At 42.3% G+C, this 18517-nt stretch overlaps 1 protein-coding gene across 3 annotated transcripts in view; it reads right to left on the reverse strand.

Annotated features, from left to right (window-relative positions):
• Positions 1 to 257: 257 nt before the first annotated feature.
• LOC141049027 (saccharopine dehydrogenase-like oxidoreductase) overlaps positions 258 to 18517 on the reverse strand; it is a 279626-nt gene continuing 261366 nt past the window's right edge. For all 3 annotated transcript variants that reach the window (XM_073545128.1, XM_073545127.1, XM_073545126.1), the window contains 3 exons: positions 8794 to 8905; positions 8589 to 8670; positions 258 to 476 (listed from right to left, as the gene is read on the reverse strand). In XM_073545128.1, coding sequence (XP_073401229.1) covers positions 374 to 476; positions 8589 to 8670; positions 8794 to 8905 — 297 coding nt within the window. In that variant the 3' untranslated portion in view covers positions 258 to 373. The remainder of the gene's footprint in view (positions 477 to 8588; positions 8671 to 8793; positions 8906 to 18517) is intronic.

An 18517-nucleotide genomic window follows, 5' to 3' on the forward strand; every position in this document is an offset into this window, starting at 1 on the left:
TATTAGGGTTTAACCCCTCTATTGGAAGGTAACAACTGCACATGCTCAGCCAGCCTCTGGTGGTTGGTGTCCTTGGCACAAAGTTGTACATTATGCAAGATAAAAAAAATCTCACAGCAGGAGAATGAAAGCTGATAAGTTTACAATTAAATTGCTTTTTTCTAAATTACTTACATAATCTCCAACTATACCAATTTCATACTGTGAGTATACCCCTTTAGTATAGACTTTTTTATTAATGAAAAACATGGTTACAATTCTCATTTTACACAGAATTTTTTATTAACGCAATTCATTTTAATTTGAAATAATTATTGAATGTGTTACTAAGTGCTGAACCAGTTTGTCATACAGGTAGTTATAGTGGAATGTATTACTCCGTCTGGCTAAGAACAGTAAAATGAATGCCAGCCTTGTTCAGTCGGTCAATCAACTTGGTTTTGGAAAATGCTGCTCCTGGAGTGTACACTCCTCCACTGGGAGAAAAAAAAAATTACACACATATATATTAAAATTCAGATTACACCATGAATAAATAACAGCGCAGGAAATTCAGCAAAACTGTTCAGACGCACAACCTGCTTTATAGACATTGATGATGTAAATGTGAAAAATTTTGAATCTTGTACAAAAAGAATAATAAAAGGGCTTATCCAGGCTTATGATCTTGAATCATACAACAATTCATTTTTGGGTTTGTGACAGCTCTGGCTCTGCTTTAATTTAAAAGTTGTTTTTTGCTTTCGTGCCAGCAAGGGTTAATGTCAGTTTTCTTGCTGGAATCTGCTTTGTTGTTGGTAAGCTGATATGGGTGGTGACCACTACCATCCTCCTTTAGTCACATGACGCATCAGGTGACTGTTGGTGATAGTTATTCTATGTAGACCAGCCTAGGAGTTTGGAGCTCTCTGGTGCCAGCGGTTTATCTGCTACTTCTGTGGAGTTTGTTTTCCTGATTTCATGTTCGCTGCTGTGTGGAGATTGGCGGCAGCGGCTGGAGCCAAGTTTCTTGTTCTCCTTTCCTTGTCAGTCTCATGTTTATTATTACCCCCTATGTTTAAACCATCTGCAGTGGTGATGGTAACATCATTGCTGGCCAGTGCACTAGCCAGGGTTTAGTGAGAGTTTACAGCGATGGAATAGGCACGTGACGGGGGGGGGGGGACACCCACATAGTGTGTTAGGGGAGATTAGGGACAGGCACAGGCTGTATTAGGAGGTGCCCCATCCCTCGTTCCCTACTGTTAGGGCCTTCCTCTCCCTTTTTCCATCCCGTTGTTGGTGTTTGTGGTGTCGTCCACTGGACTTACCCGTGTGGGCTGTGACAGTTGTCTTGTGAAGGCCTCTTCATGGCATTGTCCACATCATCACCAGACCAATCTCTGGTTTTCATTGCATCCAAGACAAAAAGCGGGGCAAATCACTGAAGAGGATAGACCTCAATTCCAACTTCACGTCTATCTGGAGACGAAGTAGGCAATACCTTGAAGAGACCTTCACGAGGCAATGTCACATCGGTCCTACTCCCAGGATTATGCTGTGGGGTGGCATAATATATGGTAACCGGGCTGCTGTAGTGTTCATTCCAGGTACACCAATATCTCGGTGTTACAGCCATTTCTTCAAAGTGTATCGTACCAGGAGCAATTATTCAACATTACACTAAGCCACATATTGCTTGTGTTACTGTGAGAAGCCTGCATGGCCGAAACATACTACCATAGCCTACAGTGCCCCTGGATGTGCCGACCAATGATGTCCTGAATGTGCTCTATGGGAGACAATTGCAATTGGAGCTGCCAGCAATGGATCTTGAATGTTTTACATGCCCAATGTCATTCAATGTTGCAAAATAGTCCTCAGACAACCATTAATAGCAAGCCAAGGCGTGGAAGTGCATGTATTTTTGCATGTGGTGATCATACTCTACATCAAATAAATAGAAAGCTTTTGAAAATCTTGTCTCCATTTTTTCATCATTTGCATATTATTATTAAAGAGTCTCTTGATCCCGGGATTTTCATAAGTTCTTTGTTTTGTAATCTTAATATTAACAAAAGTAGATCAATGGGCAAGCGGATATGAAATTCAGGAAATTACAGCTCTGCTCCCATTGACGTTGCAGTGATAGAAAATCGATATTATAAGCAGAGACAAGCCCTTTAAATGGATTCAACAATATAAATTAAAAACAGGATTCTACAAAATGGAAACATTAGAAACAGTAGAGATTTTCACATTAACCATTAAGAAGCTGAACTAATGCACACAATGAGACAAAAGATTGTTATCCAGTAATGTTTCATGGCTTTCCTGTGTTCATTCAATGTCAGGTGGCTGCTGTGTATATTTATCATGTATTAGCGCTGACCTGGAGAAACTACATTCTGGGGGCCACATTTTGCCCTTTGTATGTTCCTTAATACATCAGATGACCTGAAAACAGTGACCCACAGACAGGCTGCATCTTGATCTAGTGAGGAGGGCACAGTCAGCATGAAGCAAAAACCAGAAAAGAGCAGCGGGGGAATGTGGGCTAGGTGAGGAGTGTTAGCTTATGGTCATTCTTTTATTTAGGGGGGGGACTTTGGATATGGTGTTGTGGGGCTTTGAGGAATTATATTGTGAGGGGAGCCAACATGCTTTGTGTCGGATATCACCATACGGTGTTAGAGGGCTATGGGGTCATTACATTGTGTGTGCAGGCATCATACTGTGTGTGGATGGCTGTGGGGTCCAGCATACTGTGTGCTGAGCTGTGGGACCATCATACTTTGTGGGGGGGGGGGCATCATACTGTGTGTGGGGCCTGTGGAGGTCATCATATTGTGTTAAAGAGGAATATGGTGGGTGGGTCTTAATCATCATTGCCCACATAAGGCGCTGTAGGAGGTTATACTGCCTATGGGGTCATCATTCTATGTGTGGGATCATGGTGTGAGGAGCAAGAGTGTGAGTGAGTGTCATACTGTTTTTAGGGAAGATGTTTTTCATGGTACTGAGGGCTGGATATCAGAAGCAGTATGATTAGTCCCTCCACAACAGTCATGGGGTCATATAGCCCCTCAGAAAAATTAATTGCCCACCTCTGCTATACAGTATAAAAAAAGATTGTAGATAAATGTAGTAAGAAAAAGGAATCAGCACTTCAATTAATTGCGTAAAAGGTAGATTTTTATTGACCCATGTGGCAACTGAAAAGTTGCCTCATGGGCCAATAAAAGTCAACCTTTGCTGAAATATTTGGAGTGCCGCTTCCCCTTCTCTTACTATATCGTAGTGGACATTTTGAGTATACACAGAGAAACACAATACAGCAAACGTGAAAAAATACTCTGCTGTAAAAAAATTTCAACGATAAACAGCAGGTGCTAGTAAAAAGATAACAAAACAGGGTATTTAGTTGATACGTTTTCTGCAAAAAATGTGTACTAAGCCGCTCTACCAAATGCCAAGGTATACCCATCAGAGCGGTCCTAACCAATGTATTTAAAACCTGACCATGTGAACAGTACCTATATGAGCAGGTTTCAGAGAGGCAATGTCTGATGTGGACATACTGTGTGAGGTGGTGTAAACAGTCTTACCGACTTGTTCACTATATGCGCATGGCCCATGCATTTGTATTAATTTGGGTATACAGTAGAATACAAAAGTGAGTACACCCCTCACATTTTTGTAAATATTTTATTATATCTTTTTGTGGGACAACACTGAAGATATGACACTTTGATGCAATGTTAAGTAGTCAGTGTACAGCTTGTATAACAGTGTAACTTTGGTGTGCTATCTAAACACCTCATGCAGCCATTGATGTCTAAACCGTTAGCAATGAAGATAGCTGAATTGTGCCCAATTAGCAGTTTTCTCTACCCAACATCATGTGACTTATTAGTGTTACAGGTGTGAATGGGGAGCAGGTGTGGTAACGCTCACACTCTCTCATACTCATCACGGGAAGTTCAACATAGCACCTCATGGTGAAGAACACTGAGGATCTGCAAAAAAAAAACCCTAAGATTTGTTGCTCTACATACATTAAAGATGGCCTAGGCTATAAGCATATTGCCAGCACCCGGACACTGAGCTGCAACAACATGGTGGCCAAGACCATACAGCAGTTTATCAAGGCAGGTTCTACTCCTCAGAACAGGCCTCGCCATGGTGGACCAAAGTGGAGTGCACGTGCTCAGCATCATATCGAGAGGTTGTCTTTTCAAAATAGATGTATGAGTGCTGCCAGCATTGTTACAAAGGTTAACGGGGTGGTGGGGAGGTCAGCCTGTCAGTGCTCAGACCAGACGCCGAACTCTGCATTTAAATGGTCTACAGCTTATGGAAGACAAGCAGACTACAGGACATGGTTTCAGTAAGCCAAGATAAACTTATTTGGTTCAGATGGTGCTAACCATTTGATGCAACAAAGTGAGGATTGCTAAGACAAGTGTGTCTTGCCTACTGTCAAGCATGATTGTGGGACTGTCATGGTTTGGGGTTGCTTGAGTGCTGCCGACTGTGGGGAGCTGCAGTTCATTTAGAAAACTATGGATTCGGGAGGGAATATGTTCTATGATCCCACTAAAGTCGCAAACATCTTTCAGGATTATTTGTCAAGATTGTATTCTTTGCCTAGCACTCTTCCTACAGACCCAGGAAAACAGAGGGACCTAATCCACTCCTTTCTTGAGCAGTGTAAGCTGCCTACTCTTACTAAGAACACTGGAAATACACTGAATAAAGAAATCACGGGTGAAGAGGTAGGAGAGGTGCTTAAATTACTTCCTAATGGAAAATCACCGGGTCCAGACGGCCTGACATACTTCTACTACAAGGCGTTTGCGGTTCGACTCACCCCCTATTTAGTTAAATTATTTAATAGCTTCCTCACGGGCTCCCCTATACCCGCAAGTATGCTACATTCTTACATTACGCTTATACCCAAACCGGGGAAGGATGCTATGGAATGTGCCAATTATAGGCCCATAGCACTCCTTAATGCTGATATGAAAATCTTTACTAAACTACTGGCTCTATGTCTTTCACCGCTACTCCCTCACCTAATACACAAAGACCAGGTGGGTTTTGTCCCATGTAGACAGGGAGGAGACAATACCAGGAAGATCATTGACTTAGTAGAGGTTGTTAATAAGACAGAGAGTGAAGCACTCCTTCTTAGTTTGGATGCGGAGAAGGCATTTGACCGACTGGGGTGGCCATTCATGTTCGAAACGTTACATCATTTTGGAATTTCGGGTGCATTTATTACTGCCCTGAAAAGTCTATATTCATGCCCCTCAGCTTCGGTCAGGCTTCCTTATGCCACATCTCAACCCTTTCAAATACACAACGGCACCCGTCAGGGATGCCCTTTGTCCCCCCTTCTTTTTGTCTTGTGTATTGAACCATTGGCTGCTGCTATTCGCAAAGACCCTAATATACGTGGAGTAATGGTACGAGATAAGGAGTTTAAGCTATCTCTATATGCGGATGATGTCCTATTGATTTTGTCCCAACCACATATCACCCTCCCGAATTTGCATTCCTTATTGCTACAATTTGGAAGGCTGTCGGGGTATAAGGTCAACCAGAACAAAACGGAAGCTCTGCCTCTTAATATTCCACAGGTGCGGGTTTCCTCATTACAGGAAAACTACAACTATAAATGGAAAAATATATCCTTGACATACCTGGGGATACAATTAACATCTAAGTATAAGCTATTATACCAGCAGAACTATCCTAGTTTATTTACTGAGATAAAAAAGCTCCTGCTCAATTGGAACAGGCTCCCGTTGTCTCTGTTTGGCAGAATCTCTGCAGTCAAAATGTCTGTTCTGCCAAAGCTACTTTACCTATTTGAGACCCTTCCGGTGTGTGTGCCATACAAAGAGTTGCGCAACATTCAGTCTAGTATACTTCAATTTGTTTGGGCCCACAAGAGACATAGAATCAAGAAAACCACTTTATTTGACAGTAAACTGAGAGGAGGCTTGGGGGTCCCAGATATTACTAGGTACTACTGGGCAGTACACTTACGTCACATCCCTGCATGGTCTAATCACTGTGCCTTCTCTAGATGGATGGAAATAGAGAAGTTATGGCTTGCCCCAATACACCCCAACTCCTACCTCTGGGGCACCTCATCTAACAAGCTTGATCCACATACCCTGGGCCCTATAGCCTTCACTAAGAGGATATGGGACTGTTGTGTCAAAAAGTTTCCACTTAAATCCGAACGTTCTCCCTTGACTTCTTTTCTTTTTAAACCCAGAATGCCAGATGGTATGCAGGGTATAGCGACTAAAACATGGTTTGACAGGAAACTCTTTTGCTTTGCTGACATAGTAGACGCAAGTTCCAGAGTCCTTCTCCCCTACGCCAACATATCTGCTAAATTCAATCTCCCTGGCAATTTCCAGTATCGGTATTTACAAGTAAGACACCTGATGCATTCCCTTTTTGCCTCCTTAGAAGTCTCTATCCCTACACTATTTGAAAGATTATGCAGAGCTGGGGTTTCTACTAAAGGCCTTATCTCAGATATATATCGTATTTTAGTTGCCCCATGCCCAGAAGACAAGCCAAATCACACCTATATGAGGAAATGGGAAGATTTCCTTGGTGAGACCATAGAATCATAGAATCGTAGAGTTGGAAGGGACCTCCTGGGCCATCTGGTCCAACCCCCTGCTCAAAGCAGGATTCGCTAAATCATCCCAGTCAGATGTCTGTCCAGCCTCTGTTTGAAGACTTCCATTGAAGGAGAACTCACCACTTCTCGTGGCAGCCTGTTCCACTCATTGATCACTCTAACTGTCAAAAAGTTTTTTCTAATATCTAATCTGTGTCTCCTCCCATTCAGTTTCATCCCATTGCTTCTAGTCTTTCCTTGTGCAAATGAGAATAAAGTTGATCCTTCTACAATGTGACAGCCCTTTAGATATTTGTAGACAGCAATTAAGTCTCCTCTCAGTCTTCTCTTTTGCAAACTAAACATTCCCAAATCCTGCAACCTTTCCTCATAAGACAGGGTTTGCAGACCGGTCACCATTCTGGTCGCTCTTTTCTGAACTTGCTCCAGTTTGTTGATGTCTTTTTTAAAATGTGGTGCCCAAAACTGGACACAATATTCCAGATGAGGTCTGACCAAAGAGGAGACCCTTGTGTACGTGGAAACGGATCTGGGATACTGCCTCAAAGACATCTTCGTGCTATGTTTATAAGGAAAATCAGTATAAATTAATTATGTATTGGTATCACACCCCATCACTACTACATAAACTAAACACAACTATACCTGACAATTGTTGGAGGTGTGGAGCTACAGGAGGAGACATACCGCACATATTCTGGGTATGCCCCAATATCCAGGGTTTCTGGAGGCTGGTGCAATCTCTTATTTATAAAGTAACTAACCTTCGGGTTCCCCTGGATCCTAAATTCTACATATTAAATATACCACTTGTTCAGCTGGGGAAGAGAGTGAAGCGGTTACTGTTGTATATGACCACAGCCGCCAGGTGTCTAATTGCCTGTAACTGGAGGTTAGCCCACCCACCCTCACTTGCCGATCTCCATTCTCGGATCCAAGATGTGAGAAGGATGGAGTATCTATCTGCCTTGTCAAATGACACGGTAGATCTTTTTGAAAGTGTTTGGTCACTTTGGGACACTTATTGGGCCAATAAAGAATAACAGTGAAGTTTGGCCTTGATGGAAGCCTGAAATATTCACCTTCCCCGCTCCTTCCCCCCCCTCCTTATATTTCCCTGTCTAGTATTGTATTGTTCGTCTTGTCATATTCCCTTTTTTCATTGTATTAGTGGATATTAAGATATGTATACTGATTTCTGGTTTACAGTTATTGCTAACAAGCTTGTGAGACATATCTATACATTCATGTACTTTTTCTGTATCTGTTTAAAAATGTTAATAAAATACACAGTTAAAAAAAAAAAAAAAGAAAACTATGAATACCACCATGTACTGTGACATACTGAAGTAGAACATTTATCCCCTCCCATCAGAAACTGGGCCGCAGGGCTGTATTCCAACATAACACCAAACACACCCCCAAGATGACCACTATCTTGCTAAAGAAACTATGGATAATGGTGCAGGACTGGCAAAACAGTATCTGTGGGGCAACCTCAAATGGAAGGTGGAGGAGCACAATAACATCCACCAGCTCCGTGATGTCATGGAGAAGTGGAAGATTTTAGTGGCAACCGGTGAAGCTCTAGTGAACTCCATGCCCAAGAGAGTTAAGGCAGTGCTTGAAAATAATGGTGGCCACACAAAATATTGACACTTTGGGCACAATTTGGCCATTTTTACTTAGAGGTGTACTCACTTTTGTTGCCAGCGGTTTAGACATGAATGAATGAGTGTGTGAGTTATTTAGAGAGCACACCAAATTTACATTGAATCAATATTTAATATCTTCAGTGTTGTCCCCTGAAAGATAAAATATTTGCAAAAAATGTGTTGGGTGTACTCACTTTTGTGACATACTCTATGTCCAAGAGGCTTTGTACCCACGATTAGATTAGATTAGTAAGCAGTTTGTATTCGAATACTACAGGTACCTTTTTGGAAGAGATTCTGGCTCCTTTAGAATAGTCATTCCAGCTTGAACCATGGTTATTGGGGTAGTAACATATCCAATTTCTGTGAAGCAATTTTTGGGAAAAATACCAATAAAATTCTATTTAAGAAAAGAACAACTTTGAGATAATTTACAGTATATTATTTTACTAGAAGTTTAGTTTAACAAAGAAGGGATTACTTTACCTGGTCCTGAAACCTGTGTGCAGATTTTCACATTGGGTTTTGCCTGTTGTGGGTCTATGCCGCGACTGTAACCCTCCCCGAAGAATGTTATTGAGAACGAAGATTCTGCTATCTGTCAGTACAATATTTAACAGCAAATAAATTTATTGCAGACATAACATTCATATTTCCATAATGAAAAATCCATAGTTTTTCAAATTGTCTCCATGGATTAAATAAGCAAAAAAAATAAATTATATATACACACACACACAGCACTGGCAAAAATTAAGAGACCACTGCAAAATTTTCAGTTTGTCAGATTTTTCTCTTTATAGATATATTTTTGAGTAAAATGTGAATTGCTCTTTTATTCTATAAACTACTAACAACATGTCTTCAAATTTACAAGCATTAAATTTTGTATATATTTTTAGAAAATGAGAAATGGTCAAAATAACAAAAAATGCAGTGCTTGCAGACCGCAAATAATGCTAAGAGAACAAGTTCATAAACATTTAGAAACAACAATACTAAAGTTTTAACTCAAGAAGAGTGCAGAAATCAATATTTTGTGGAATAACCAAGATTTTTAATCTCAGCTTTCATGTGTCTTGGCATGCTTTCCACCAGTCTTTCACACTGCTTTTGGGTGACCTTATGCCACTCCTGGTACAAAAATGTAAACAGTTCTTTGTTTGATGGCTTGTGGCTATCCATCTTCCTCTTGATTACATTCCAGAGGTTTTCAGTCGAGCTCATGTCTGGAGATTGGGCTGGCCATGACAGGGATTTGATGTGGTGGTCATTCATCCACACATTGATTGACCTAGCTGTGTGGCATGGCACATTGTCCTGCTGGAAAAAACAGTCCTCAGAGTTGGGGAACGATGCCTGAACAGAAGGAATCAACTGTTTTTCCAGGATAACCTTGTATGCGGCTTGATTCATAAGTCCTTCACAAAAGATTAACCTGCTCAATTCCAGCCTTGCTGAAGCATCTCCAGAGATCATCTCCGATCCTCCACCAAATTTCACAGTGAGTGCAAGACACTGTGGCTTGTACGCCTCTCCAGGTCTCAGTCTAACCACTAGACGACCAGTTGTTGGACAAAGCTTAAAACTAGACTCATCAGAGAAGATTACCTTACTCCAGTCCTCCATCGTCCAATCCTTATGGTCTTTGGCAAACTTCAGCCTGGTTCTCCTTTGCTTCTCATTGATGAAAGGCTTTTTCTAGCTTTACATGACTTGAGCCCTGCCTCTAGGAGCCTGTTACGAACTGTTCTTTCCATGCACCAATCCCAGCTGCCATTTTCCATTCCTTTTCTAGGTCACTTGATGTAATCCTGCGGTTGCTGAGTAACATAGGAATAAGATGATGTTCATTCCGATCAGTGGAGAGTCGTTTTCGCCCTCTGCCGGTCTGTAGCTTTGTTGTCCCCAATTTCTGCTGCTTGACCTTGTTGTAATGAAGTGCGGTCTTAGAAATTTTAAGGATGGAGGCAACATGACACTCACTGTATCTCTCAGCTATAAAGCCAGAATTGAGCCCTTCTTTTCCTCACTCAAGACTTTTCAGGTTGTTTCGCATGGTTAAGTTATTTTTTCCTTCCTATTACTTTTGGGATATTACTAACACTTGTTCTGCCTTCCAGCTTGTCCTATTTCAAGAGGATTGTGAACATCACAGCAGGGTTTTTTATACTTTCCTTCGTTAAATAAGATTTGGTTCAGGTGATGACCCAATCAGAGGCACATTAATTAAGTAGAATGAGGTGTACTCTGGTTGGAATTCAACTGACCATGGAATGGAATGGCTTTCATGTAGAGAAACTGATTTCTATAAACCTGTGCAGTGGTCTCTAAATTATGCCAGAGCTGTGCATGTATGTGTGTGTATATATATATATATATTCACAAACATACACACACACTGGGTATGGAAAGTATTCAGACCCCCTTTAAAGTTTTCACTCTGTATCATTGCAGCCATTTGGTAATGTCAAAAAAGTTCATTTTTTCTCATTAGTGTACACTCTGCATCCCATCATGACTGAAAAAAACAGAAATGTAGACATTTTTGCAAATGTATTAAAAAAGAAAAACAAATATCACATGGTCATAAGTATTCAGACCCTTTGCTCAGACACTCACATTTAAGTCACATGCTGTCCATTTCCTTATGATCCTCCTTGAGATGTTTCTACTTCTTCATTGGAGTCCAGCTGTGTTTAATTAAACTGACAGGACTTGATTTGCAAAGGCACACACCTGCCTAAATAAGACCTCACAGCTCACAGTGCATGTCAGACCAAATGAGAATCATGAGGTCAAAGGAACTGGCCAAGGAGCTCAGAGACAGAATTGTGGCAAGGTTCCTAAGAGAACAGTGGCCTCCATAATCCTTAAATGGAAGAAGTTTGGGACCACCAAAAGTCTTCCTAGATCTGGCCATCCAGCCAAACTGAGCAATCGTGGAAGAAGAGCCTTGGTGAGAGAGGTAAAGAAGAACCAAAAGATCACTGTGTCTGAGCTTCACAGATGCAGTAGGTAGATGGGAGAAAGTTTGGCAAAGTCAACTATCACTGCAGCCCTCCACCAGTTGTGCCGTTATGGCAGAGTGGCCGACAGAAGCCTCTCCTCAGTGCAATACATATGAAAGCCAGCATAGTGTTTGCTAAATAACACATGAAAGACTCCCAGACCATGAGAAATAAGATTTTCTGGTCTGATGAGACAAAGATAGAACTTTTTGGTGATAATTCGAAGCAGTATGTGTGGCGAAAACCAGGTACTGCTCATCACCTGCCCAATATAATCCCAAAAGTGAAACATGTTGGTGGCAGCATCATGCTATGGGGTATTTATCAGCTGCAAGGACAGGACGACTGGTTGCAGTTGAAGGAAACATGAATGCGGCCAAGTACAGAGATATCCTGGATGGAAGCCTCTTCCAGAGTGCTCTGAACCTCAGTCTTGGCTGAAGGTTCATCTTCAACAAGACAACAACTCTAAGCACACAGCTAAAATAACAAAGGAGTGGCTTCAGAACAACTCTGTGACTATTCTTGACAAATAAACGGACATGCCCCATCATAGCAGAAAGACACAGCAATGCGTATCGAACAATAGGTTCTTTTTCAAGCTGCTTTGGGGTGAACATAATGGGAGATATATACTACCACCCACCAATCAAGTTACAACACACATGGTGTATAATCAAAAATTACATACCAAAGTGTCCGTTTATACTTGTTCTTATGCCTTGAATACATTTTTGTATATTTGGAAGCTGGAAACTTTTTCATTATTGATTTACTCCACGTGTGGCTTCACAAAATATCTGAGCTTCCACGCACCACTACTAGCCAAGAAAGCAGGTGAGCTGGTTACCTTTATTTTTTGCACTATTCTTGACTGGCACAGCCAAAGCCCTGACCTAAACCCAATTGAGCATCTCTGGAGAGACCTGCAAATGGCTGTCCCCAACGTTCACCATCCAAACCGACAGAACTGGAGAGGATCTGGAAGGAAGAATGGCAAAGGATCCCCAAATCCAGATGTGAAAAACTTGTTGCATCATTCCCAAGAAGACTTATGGCTGTGCTAGCTTAAAAGGGTGCTTTTACTCAATACTGAGCAAAGGGTCTGAATACTTATGACCATATGATATTTCAGTTTTTCTTTAATAAATTTGCCAAAATTTCTAAACTTCTGGGTTTTTTTTCCAGTCAAGATGGGGTGCAGAGTGTACATTAAGGAGAAAAAAAATGAACTTTAACAAAGAGTGAAAAATGTAAAGGGGTCTGAATACTTTCCATACCCACTTAGTGTGTGTACACACACACACACACACATATATATATATATATATATATATATATATATATATATATATATATATACACACACACACACATACATATACAGTGCCTTGCGAAAGTATTCGGCCCCCTGGAACTTTTCAACCTTTTCCCACATATCATGCTTCAAACATAAAGATACCAAATGTTAATTTTTGGTGAAGAATCAACAAGTAGGACACAATTGTAAAGTTGCACAAAATTTATTGGTTATTTTAAATTTTTGTTGAAACTCAAAAACTGAAAAGTGGGGCGTGCAATATTATTCGGCCCCTTTAACTTAATACTTTGTTGCGCCACCTTTTGCTGCTATTACAGCTGCAAGTCGCTTGGGGTATGTCTCTATCAGTTTTTTACATCGAGAGACTGAAATTCTTGCCCATTCTTCCTTGGCAAACAGCTCGAGCTCAGGGAGGTTTGATGGAGATAGTTTGTTAACAACAGTTTCAGCTCTTTCCACAGATTCTCGATTGGATTCAGGTCTGGATTTTGACTTGGCCATTCTAACACCTGGATACATTTATTTGTGAACTATTCCACTATAGATTTTGCTTTATGTTTTGGATCATTGTTTTGTTGGAAGACAAATCTCCGTCCCAGTCTCAGGTCTTTTGCAGACTGCAACAGGTTTTCTTCAAGAATGGTCCTGTATTTGGCTCCATCTATCTTACCATCAATTTTAACCATCTTCCCTGTCCCTGCTGAAGAAAAGCAGGTCCAAACCATGATGCTGCCACCACCATGTTTGACATAACATAACTAAGAAAGTGAGGCAGGCTGTGGTTTGGGTCTAATCTTACACTATCCTTTGTAGTTTCAAAAGCATTGAAAAAAAAAAAAGATATGGGTGTGGGAGTGATGGACTCAATTCAATACTGCTGGCTCAGCTACTACTGGACTCTGCATACAGTTGCTGAAAAAGTGTTTGTCCCCTTTCTGATTTCCGATTGCTCTGCATGTTTGTCACACTTAAATGTTTCAGATCATTAAACAAATTTAAATATTAGACAAACATAAGAATTAAACAAAAAATGCAGTTTTAAAATGAGAGTATTATTAAAGGGAACCTGTCAGCAGGATTGTGCACAGTAATCTACAGACAGTATCAGGTCGGCGCCGTTATAGTGATTAAAATTATACCTGGGTTGATTAAATCGTTCTTGTGGTTGTTGTTTAATCTTTATTTTCAGTTTTGTGTTAATGATACGCCCGTGCTGGCGGTCGGTCTGTGGGGGGTCTTCATGTGCCCTGATTAGGTACTCATAATGCAGACTGCTGAGCTGACAGGTCACTGATCCCTCAGTGACCTGCCCCCTAATTTACATAATGAATACCTGTATATACAGCAGAAAAAAAAAAAAAACTTCTGCAGGCAGGTGTCAGCCGTGGCACCTGTGCTGCAGTATAATCGCATATTAATGTGCAGTTACTAAGGTGTATAACAAAAAAAAAATTAAAATGTGAAAAAGATTGCTCCCTAAACCTAATAACTGGTTGGGCCACCGTTAGCAGCAACAACTGCAGTCAAGAGTTTGCAATAACTGGCAATGAGTCTATTACAATGCTCTGGAGGAATTTTGGCCCACTCATCATTGCAGAATTGTTGCAATTCAGCCACATTGGAGGGATTCCTAGCATCCAATCTTTTTAAGGTCATGTCACAGCATCTGAATCGGATTAGGGCCAGGACTCTGGCTAGGCCACTCCAAAATCTTAATTTTGTTTTTCTTAAGCCATTCAGAGGTGGACTTGGTGGTGTGTTTTGAATCATTGTCCTGCTGCATAACCCAAGTGAGCTTAAGCTTGAAGTCACAAACGGATGGCAGGACATTCTCAGTCAGGATTTTTTTGGTGGACAGCAGAATTCATTGTTCTATTTACCACAGCAAGTCTTCCAGGTCCTGAACAAGCAGAACAGCCCCAGACCTTCACACTACCACCACGACTTTACTGTTGGTATGATATTCCTTTCCTGTAATGAACTGCTGTGTTACTTCTACACTAGATGTAGTAGGGCATGAACCTTCCAAAAAATAAAATTAGACTTACCTGTAATTCGGTTTCAGCACACAGGAGGATGTCATCACATCCTAATAGGGACAGGAAACATCAAAGAGGTCAAATAGCCCCTCCCACCTCCTTTCCTCAGTGTGATTATAAAGGACTACTATAGTATGAACTCTTTAAATCATATTTATTATTACTGGATCCAATAATTGAGCAAGGGGAGGGAATTATCTGTGCTGAGTTGGTGGGTTATTAGAAACCGAATTAAAAGTAAGTCTAATTCTATTTTCCCTAATAGCCCCCCAGGAGGAATACCAAAGACTAATGTCTAGGGAGGGATAACTGCCTGGAGAATCCTTCTCACAAATGATAAATCTTTAACTGATGTCAAGTCAAGTATGTAATGCCTGACAAAGTTGTGGACAGACGACCAGGTAGCGGCTTTGCATATCTGTTTGATGGAGGCGCTGGCTTTTTCCACCAAGGAGACTGCTTCTGGTGGAATGAGCTGTGAACTTCTGTGGAAACGTGAGATTTTGAACCTGGAAAGCGTCAAAGATTGCTCTTTTTATCCAATTGGCCACTGTAGTTTTGGATGCTTTCTTTCACCTATTCTGACCATAGGGTTGAACGAACAGGTTATTATCCCTCCTCCACTCTTTGTTTACGTGGAGGTTATGTAGGACCACTCTCCTTATATCCAGAGAATGGAACTCTTCTTTTCTGTTTTTTTGGCAGAAGGAAGGTAGTAATTGTAACGATAATGTAAAAATATCATGCATGACTTTTTCCGGAACATTCCAGAATCATCCATTCTCTACACTCTCTAGAATGATTCATAGCAGCACAGAGCCAAGCGACCCCCCCTCTTCCCCCCCTTGTCACACATTGCAGCCTTGTGCCTGCAGCTTCACACATGCTCACTGTAACACTACACTAGCTCTTTTCCGCCACCCCTCCCTCACTGCAAGGAATGTTAATTAGTCAGGAGAGAATTTTTCTTTGTCTGAGCCCATGTGCGTGGATATAAGTGTGGGAAATATTAAAGAGGCCGTATCTCGGACGCAATCAGTGACAGAAATATGAAAATTCCATTTTTGTGATGGGCGTCGACTCAGCTTCCTAGCCCATGTTTTTCATGGTCACAGCACCAACAGGACCAGAGAAATGGATTTCTCCTGAACGGTGTGAAATAACTAGTTCGAGTTTGGTTTTGGATGAATGCCAGCGACAGGCTGGAAAAGATGAAACTATGTGCGTTTCTATACGAGGTACCCTCTTGCGAGTTATGGTTATGATAAGTTTTTCAGCCAGATTGTAACTGTAAGAGCAGGAGGAAGGACTGTCACCAGACAGCCCCTTTGGTGATGTCACAAGCCCAGACTTCTAAGTCTGCAACTGAGCCCCCCCCCCAGTCAGAGGTGATGCTTGGGAGCTGTTGCCACAAGTCCTCATCCATGAACTATGATGTCTGGCTCCATCCCCAGCATGGTTCTGCCTGAAATGATTTAAGCAACATGTAAGTTCCTCTGTTTTTTTTTTTAAATCCCTTTTATTTGTAGTTGCATTGTATATACTATTATTGTCTCATATCGTAAAGCCTTATCATCTGTAAACACTGCCGATCTTTTGGGAATAAACTATAACATTTATTTGTTCTGCCTCCTTGCTCTGAGACGAATTAATACGTGCCTATAAGATAATTACGCTACTGATTTGGGTTTGCTTCGAACCCCTCTATTAATTTTAAATATTAATATGAAGCTGGTGGCAGCGAAGTGTGTTCTGGCTAGGCGGGTAGCGCTGGCAGTGACTGAAGGGGTTTTATAAGCTGATTGTGTGGCTGGGGCCAAAGCTTTTATAACTCCCTCACTGCAAGCGGGCCTAATAGCCATTGCAAAACAATAAGCTCGTCCGCAGACTAATTATCCTAGGTGTAGTTCCCTGACTGACCTGAGGGTAAGGGGACGCCGGAGAGCTGCAAGTTCCAAAGTGGACTTGGAAAGTGGGATATCCATAAATCCAGACAGCTTGTAACATATTGTGGCAGTGGTGGGATAACTAAAATAAACCCCCCTGCGGTAAATTGTTAGGGCAAGACTGGCTTGCTGTTTTTTATCACATGGTGCCAGCGGTGAGATAACTAAGATAAGCCCCCTGTGTCTGTGATAGCCGTGTGTGGCCAAAGGTCACATCCCCTGACCGTGACATATTGGTGGCAGAACGGTGGAATCATAGAGCATTAGTGATCTGGTGTGAGCAATCACTCCTCTCACTAAAGACTTGCATGGTGCTTCCGAGGACCCTGCAGCAACAGTTTTGGAGACCGAAACTCAGTGCTTATTATTTCTGAGACAATTGTGTGTACTTGCCATTACCCCCTTCCTTCTCTTTTTTTCTATCCTATCTTTTATTTGGTAACCATGGCTACGAGAGGAGAAGCTCATTATAAGCAGCTTAAGAAGGACGCCCTTAGGGCCCTGTGCACGGCAAACCAGATTAATGCCGCCGACAAGACCAAAGCCCAGTTGGTCACGGCTCTGGTGCAATGGGAGCAGAGCCAGGGCGCAGAAGACAGCACCATTGCTGATGGTGCAGCCGCAGAGGTCCAGCTGGTGCAGGCCAGCCTGACCAGCAGCCAGGTAGTCGTGGACCGCTATCTGCAAATGGCCCTGCAACAGATGTCCACCGACAATAAGGACAGGAGCTTACAGCTGATCCTGGAAGCTCAAGAGAGAGCTGAGCACCAGGCAGAGGCCCAGAGAGCCGAGCGCCAAGCCCAGCGAGAGGCCCAAGCTTAGAGAGACCACGAACTTGAGGTGCTCCAGCAGGGGGAAATACTCTCTGCAGCCCGGAGCCATGAGCCCAGCAGCGCCCAGAGTCCTAAACCACAGCCAGAGCATTTTCCCGTGATGGAAAAGGACGGAGATTTGGACACTTTTCTGAGGGCTTTTGAGAAAGCCTGCAGACAGTACTGGCTGCCTATGAAACAATGGGCCAGGTACTTGACCCTAGGGCTAAAAGGCAAAGCTCTGGAGGCGTTTGCTTCTCTCCCATCAGAACTAGAGTTGAGCGACTTTGGTCGGATCGGGTTTCATGAAACAAAATTTGTTTCAGATGAAACTGCTCCGACCAGGGCAAAAAAAGTCGGAGTTTCGTCCGAAACCTGACCCCAATGTAAGTCAATGGGAAATAAAAGTCGGCATTGAGCGGAGGACATTCAATGCCGACTTTTATTCCCTATTGACTTGCATTGGGATCGGGTTTCAGACGAAACTCCGACTTTTTTTTGCCCTAGTCGGACCAGTTTCATCTGAAACAAATTTTGTTTCATGAAACCCGATCCGACCAAAGTCGCTCAACTCTAGTCAGAACAAGATAACGACTATAACGCCAGCTCTGATCGCCAAATACCGGCTAACCCCTGAGGTGTACCACAAGAAGTTCCGGAAACTCCAACGTGGCCCACACAACAGCTATACCTATGTGGTGCAAGGACTCAGGACCCACTTTGACCCGTGGATCCATGAACTGTCAGTGGACACCTTTGACCTGCTGAAAGACCTGATGATAAAATACCAGTTCTTAAATCTGTGCCCAGCTGAGGTCTGACAGTTCATCCTGGACCGAGAACCAACAAATGCAGATAAATCAGCGCAGACTGCCGACAACTATGAGGCCAACCGGAAACCGGAGACTCGGAAGCCAGTAACCGCTAGCTGGAGAGGGGGTAAGCCTGCAACCAACCCCAACGCCCCTGCCAGTCATCCCTCCGGAGGCCCTGTTCCATTTGCCTACATCAGACCCTCGCCAGTGCTTCCGCTGCAAACGGACTGGACATATCGCTGCCACCTGTGCGGAGAGGCAGAAGA

The sequence above is a fragment of the Dendrobates tinctorius genome, unplaced genomic scaffold (assembly GCF_039654945.1).
Source record: "Dendrobates tinctorius isolate UK_male_01 unplaced genomic scaffold, ASM3965494v1 ptg000140l, whole genome shotgun sequence".
Lineage (NCBI taxonomy): Eukaryota > Metazoa > Chordata > Amphibia > Anura > Dendrobatidae > Dendrobates > Dendrobates tinctorius.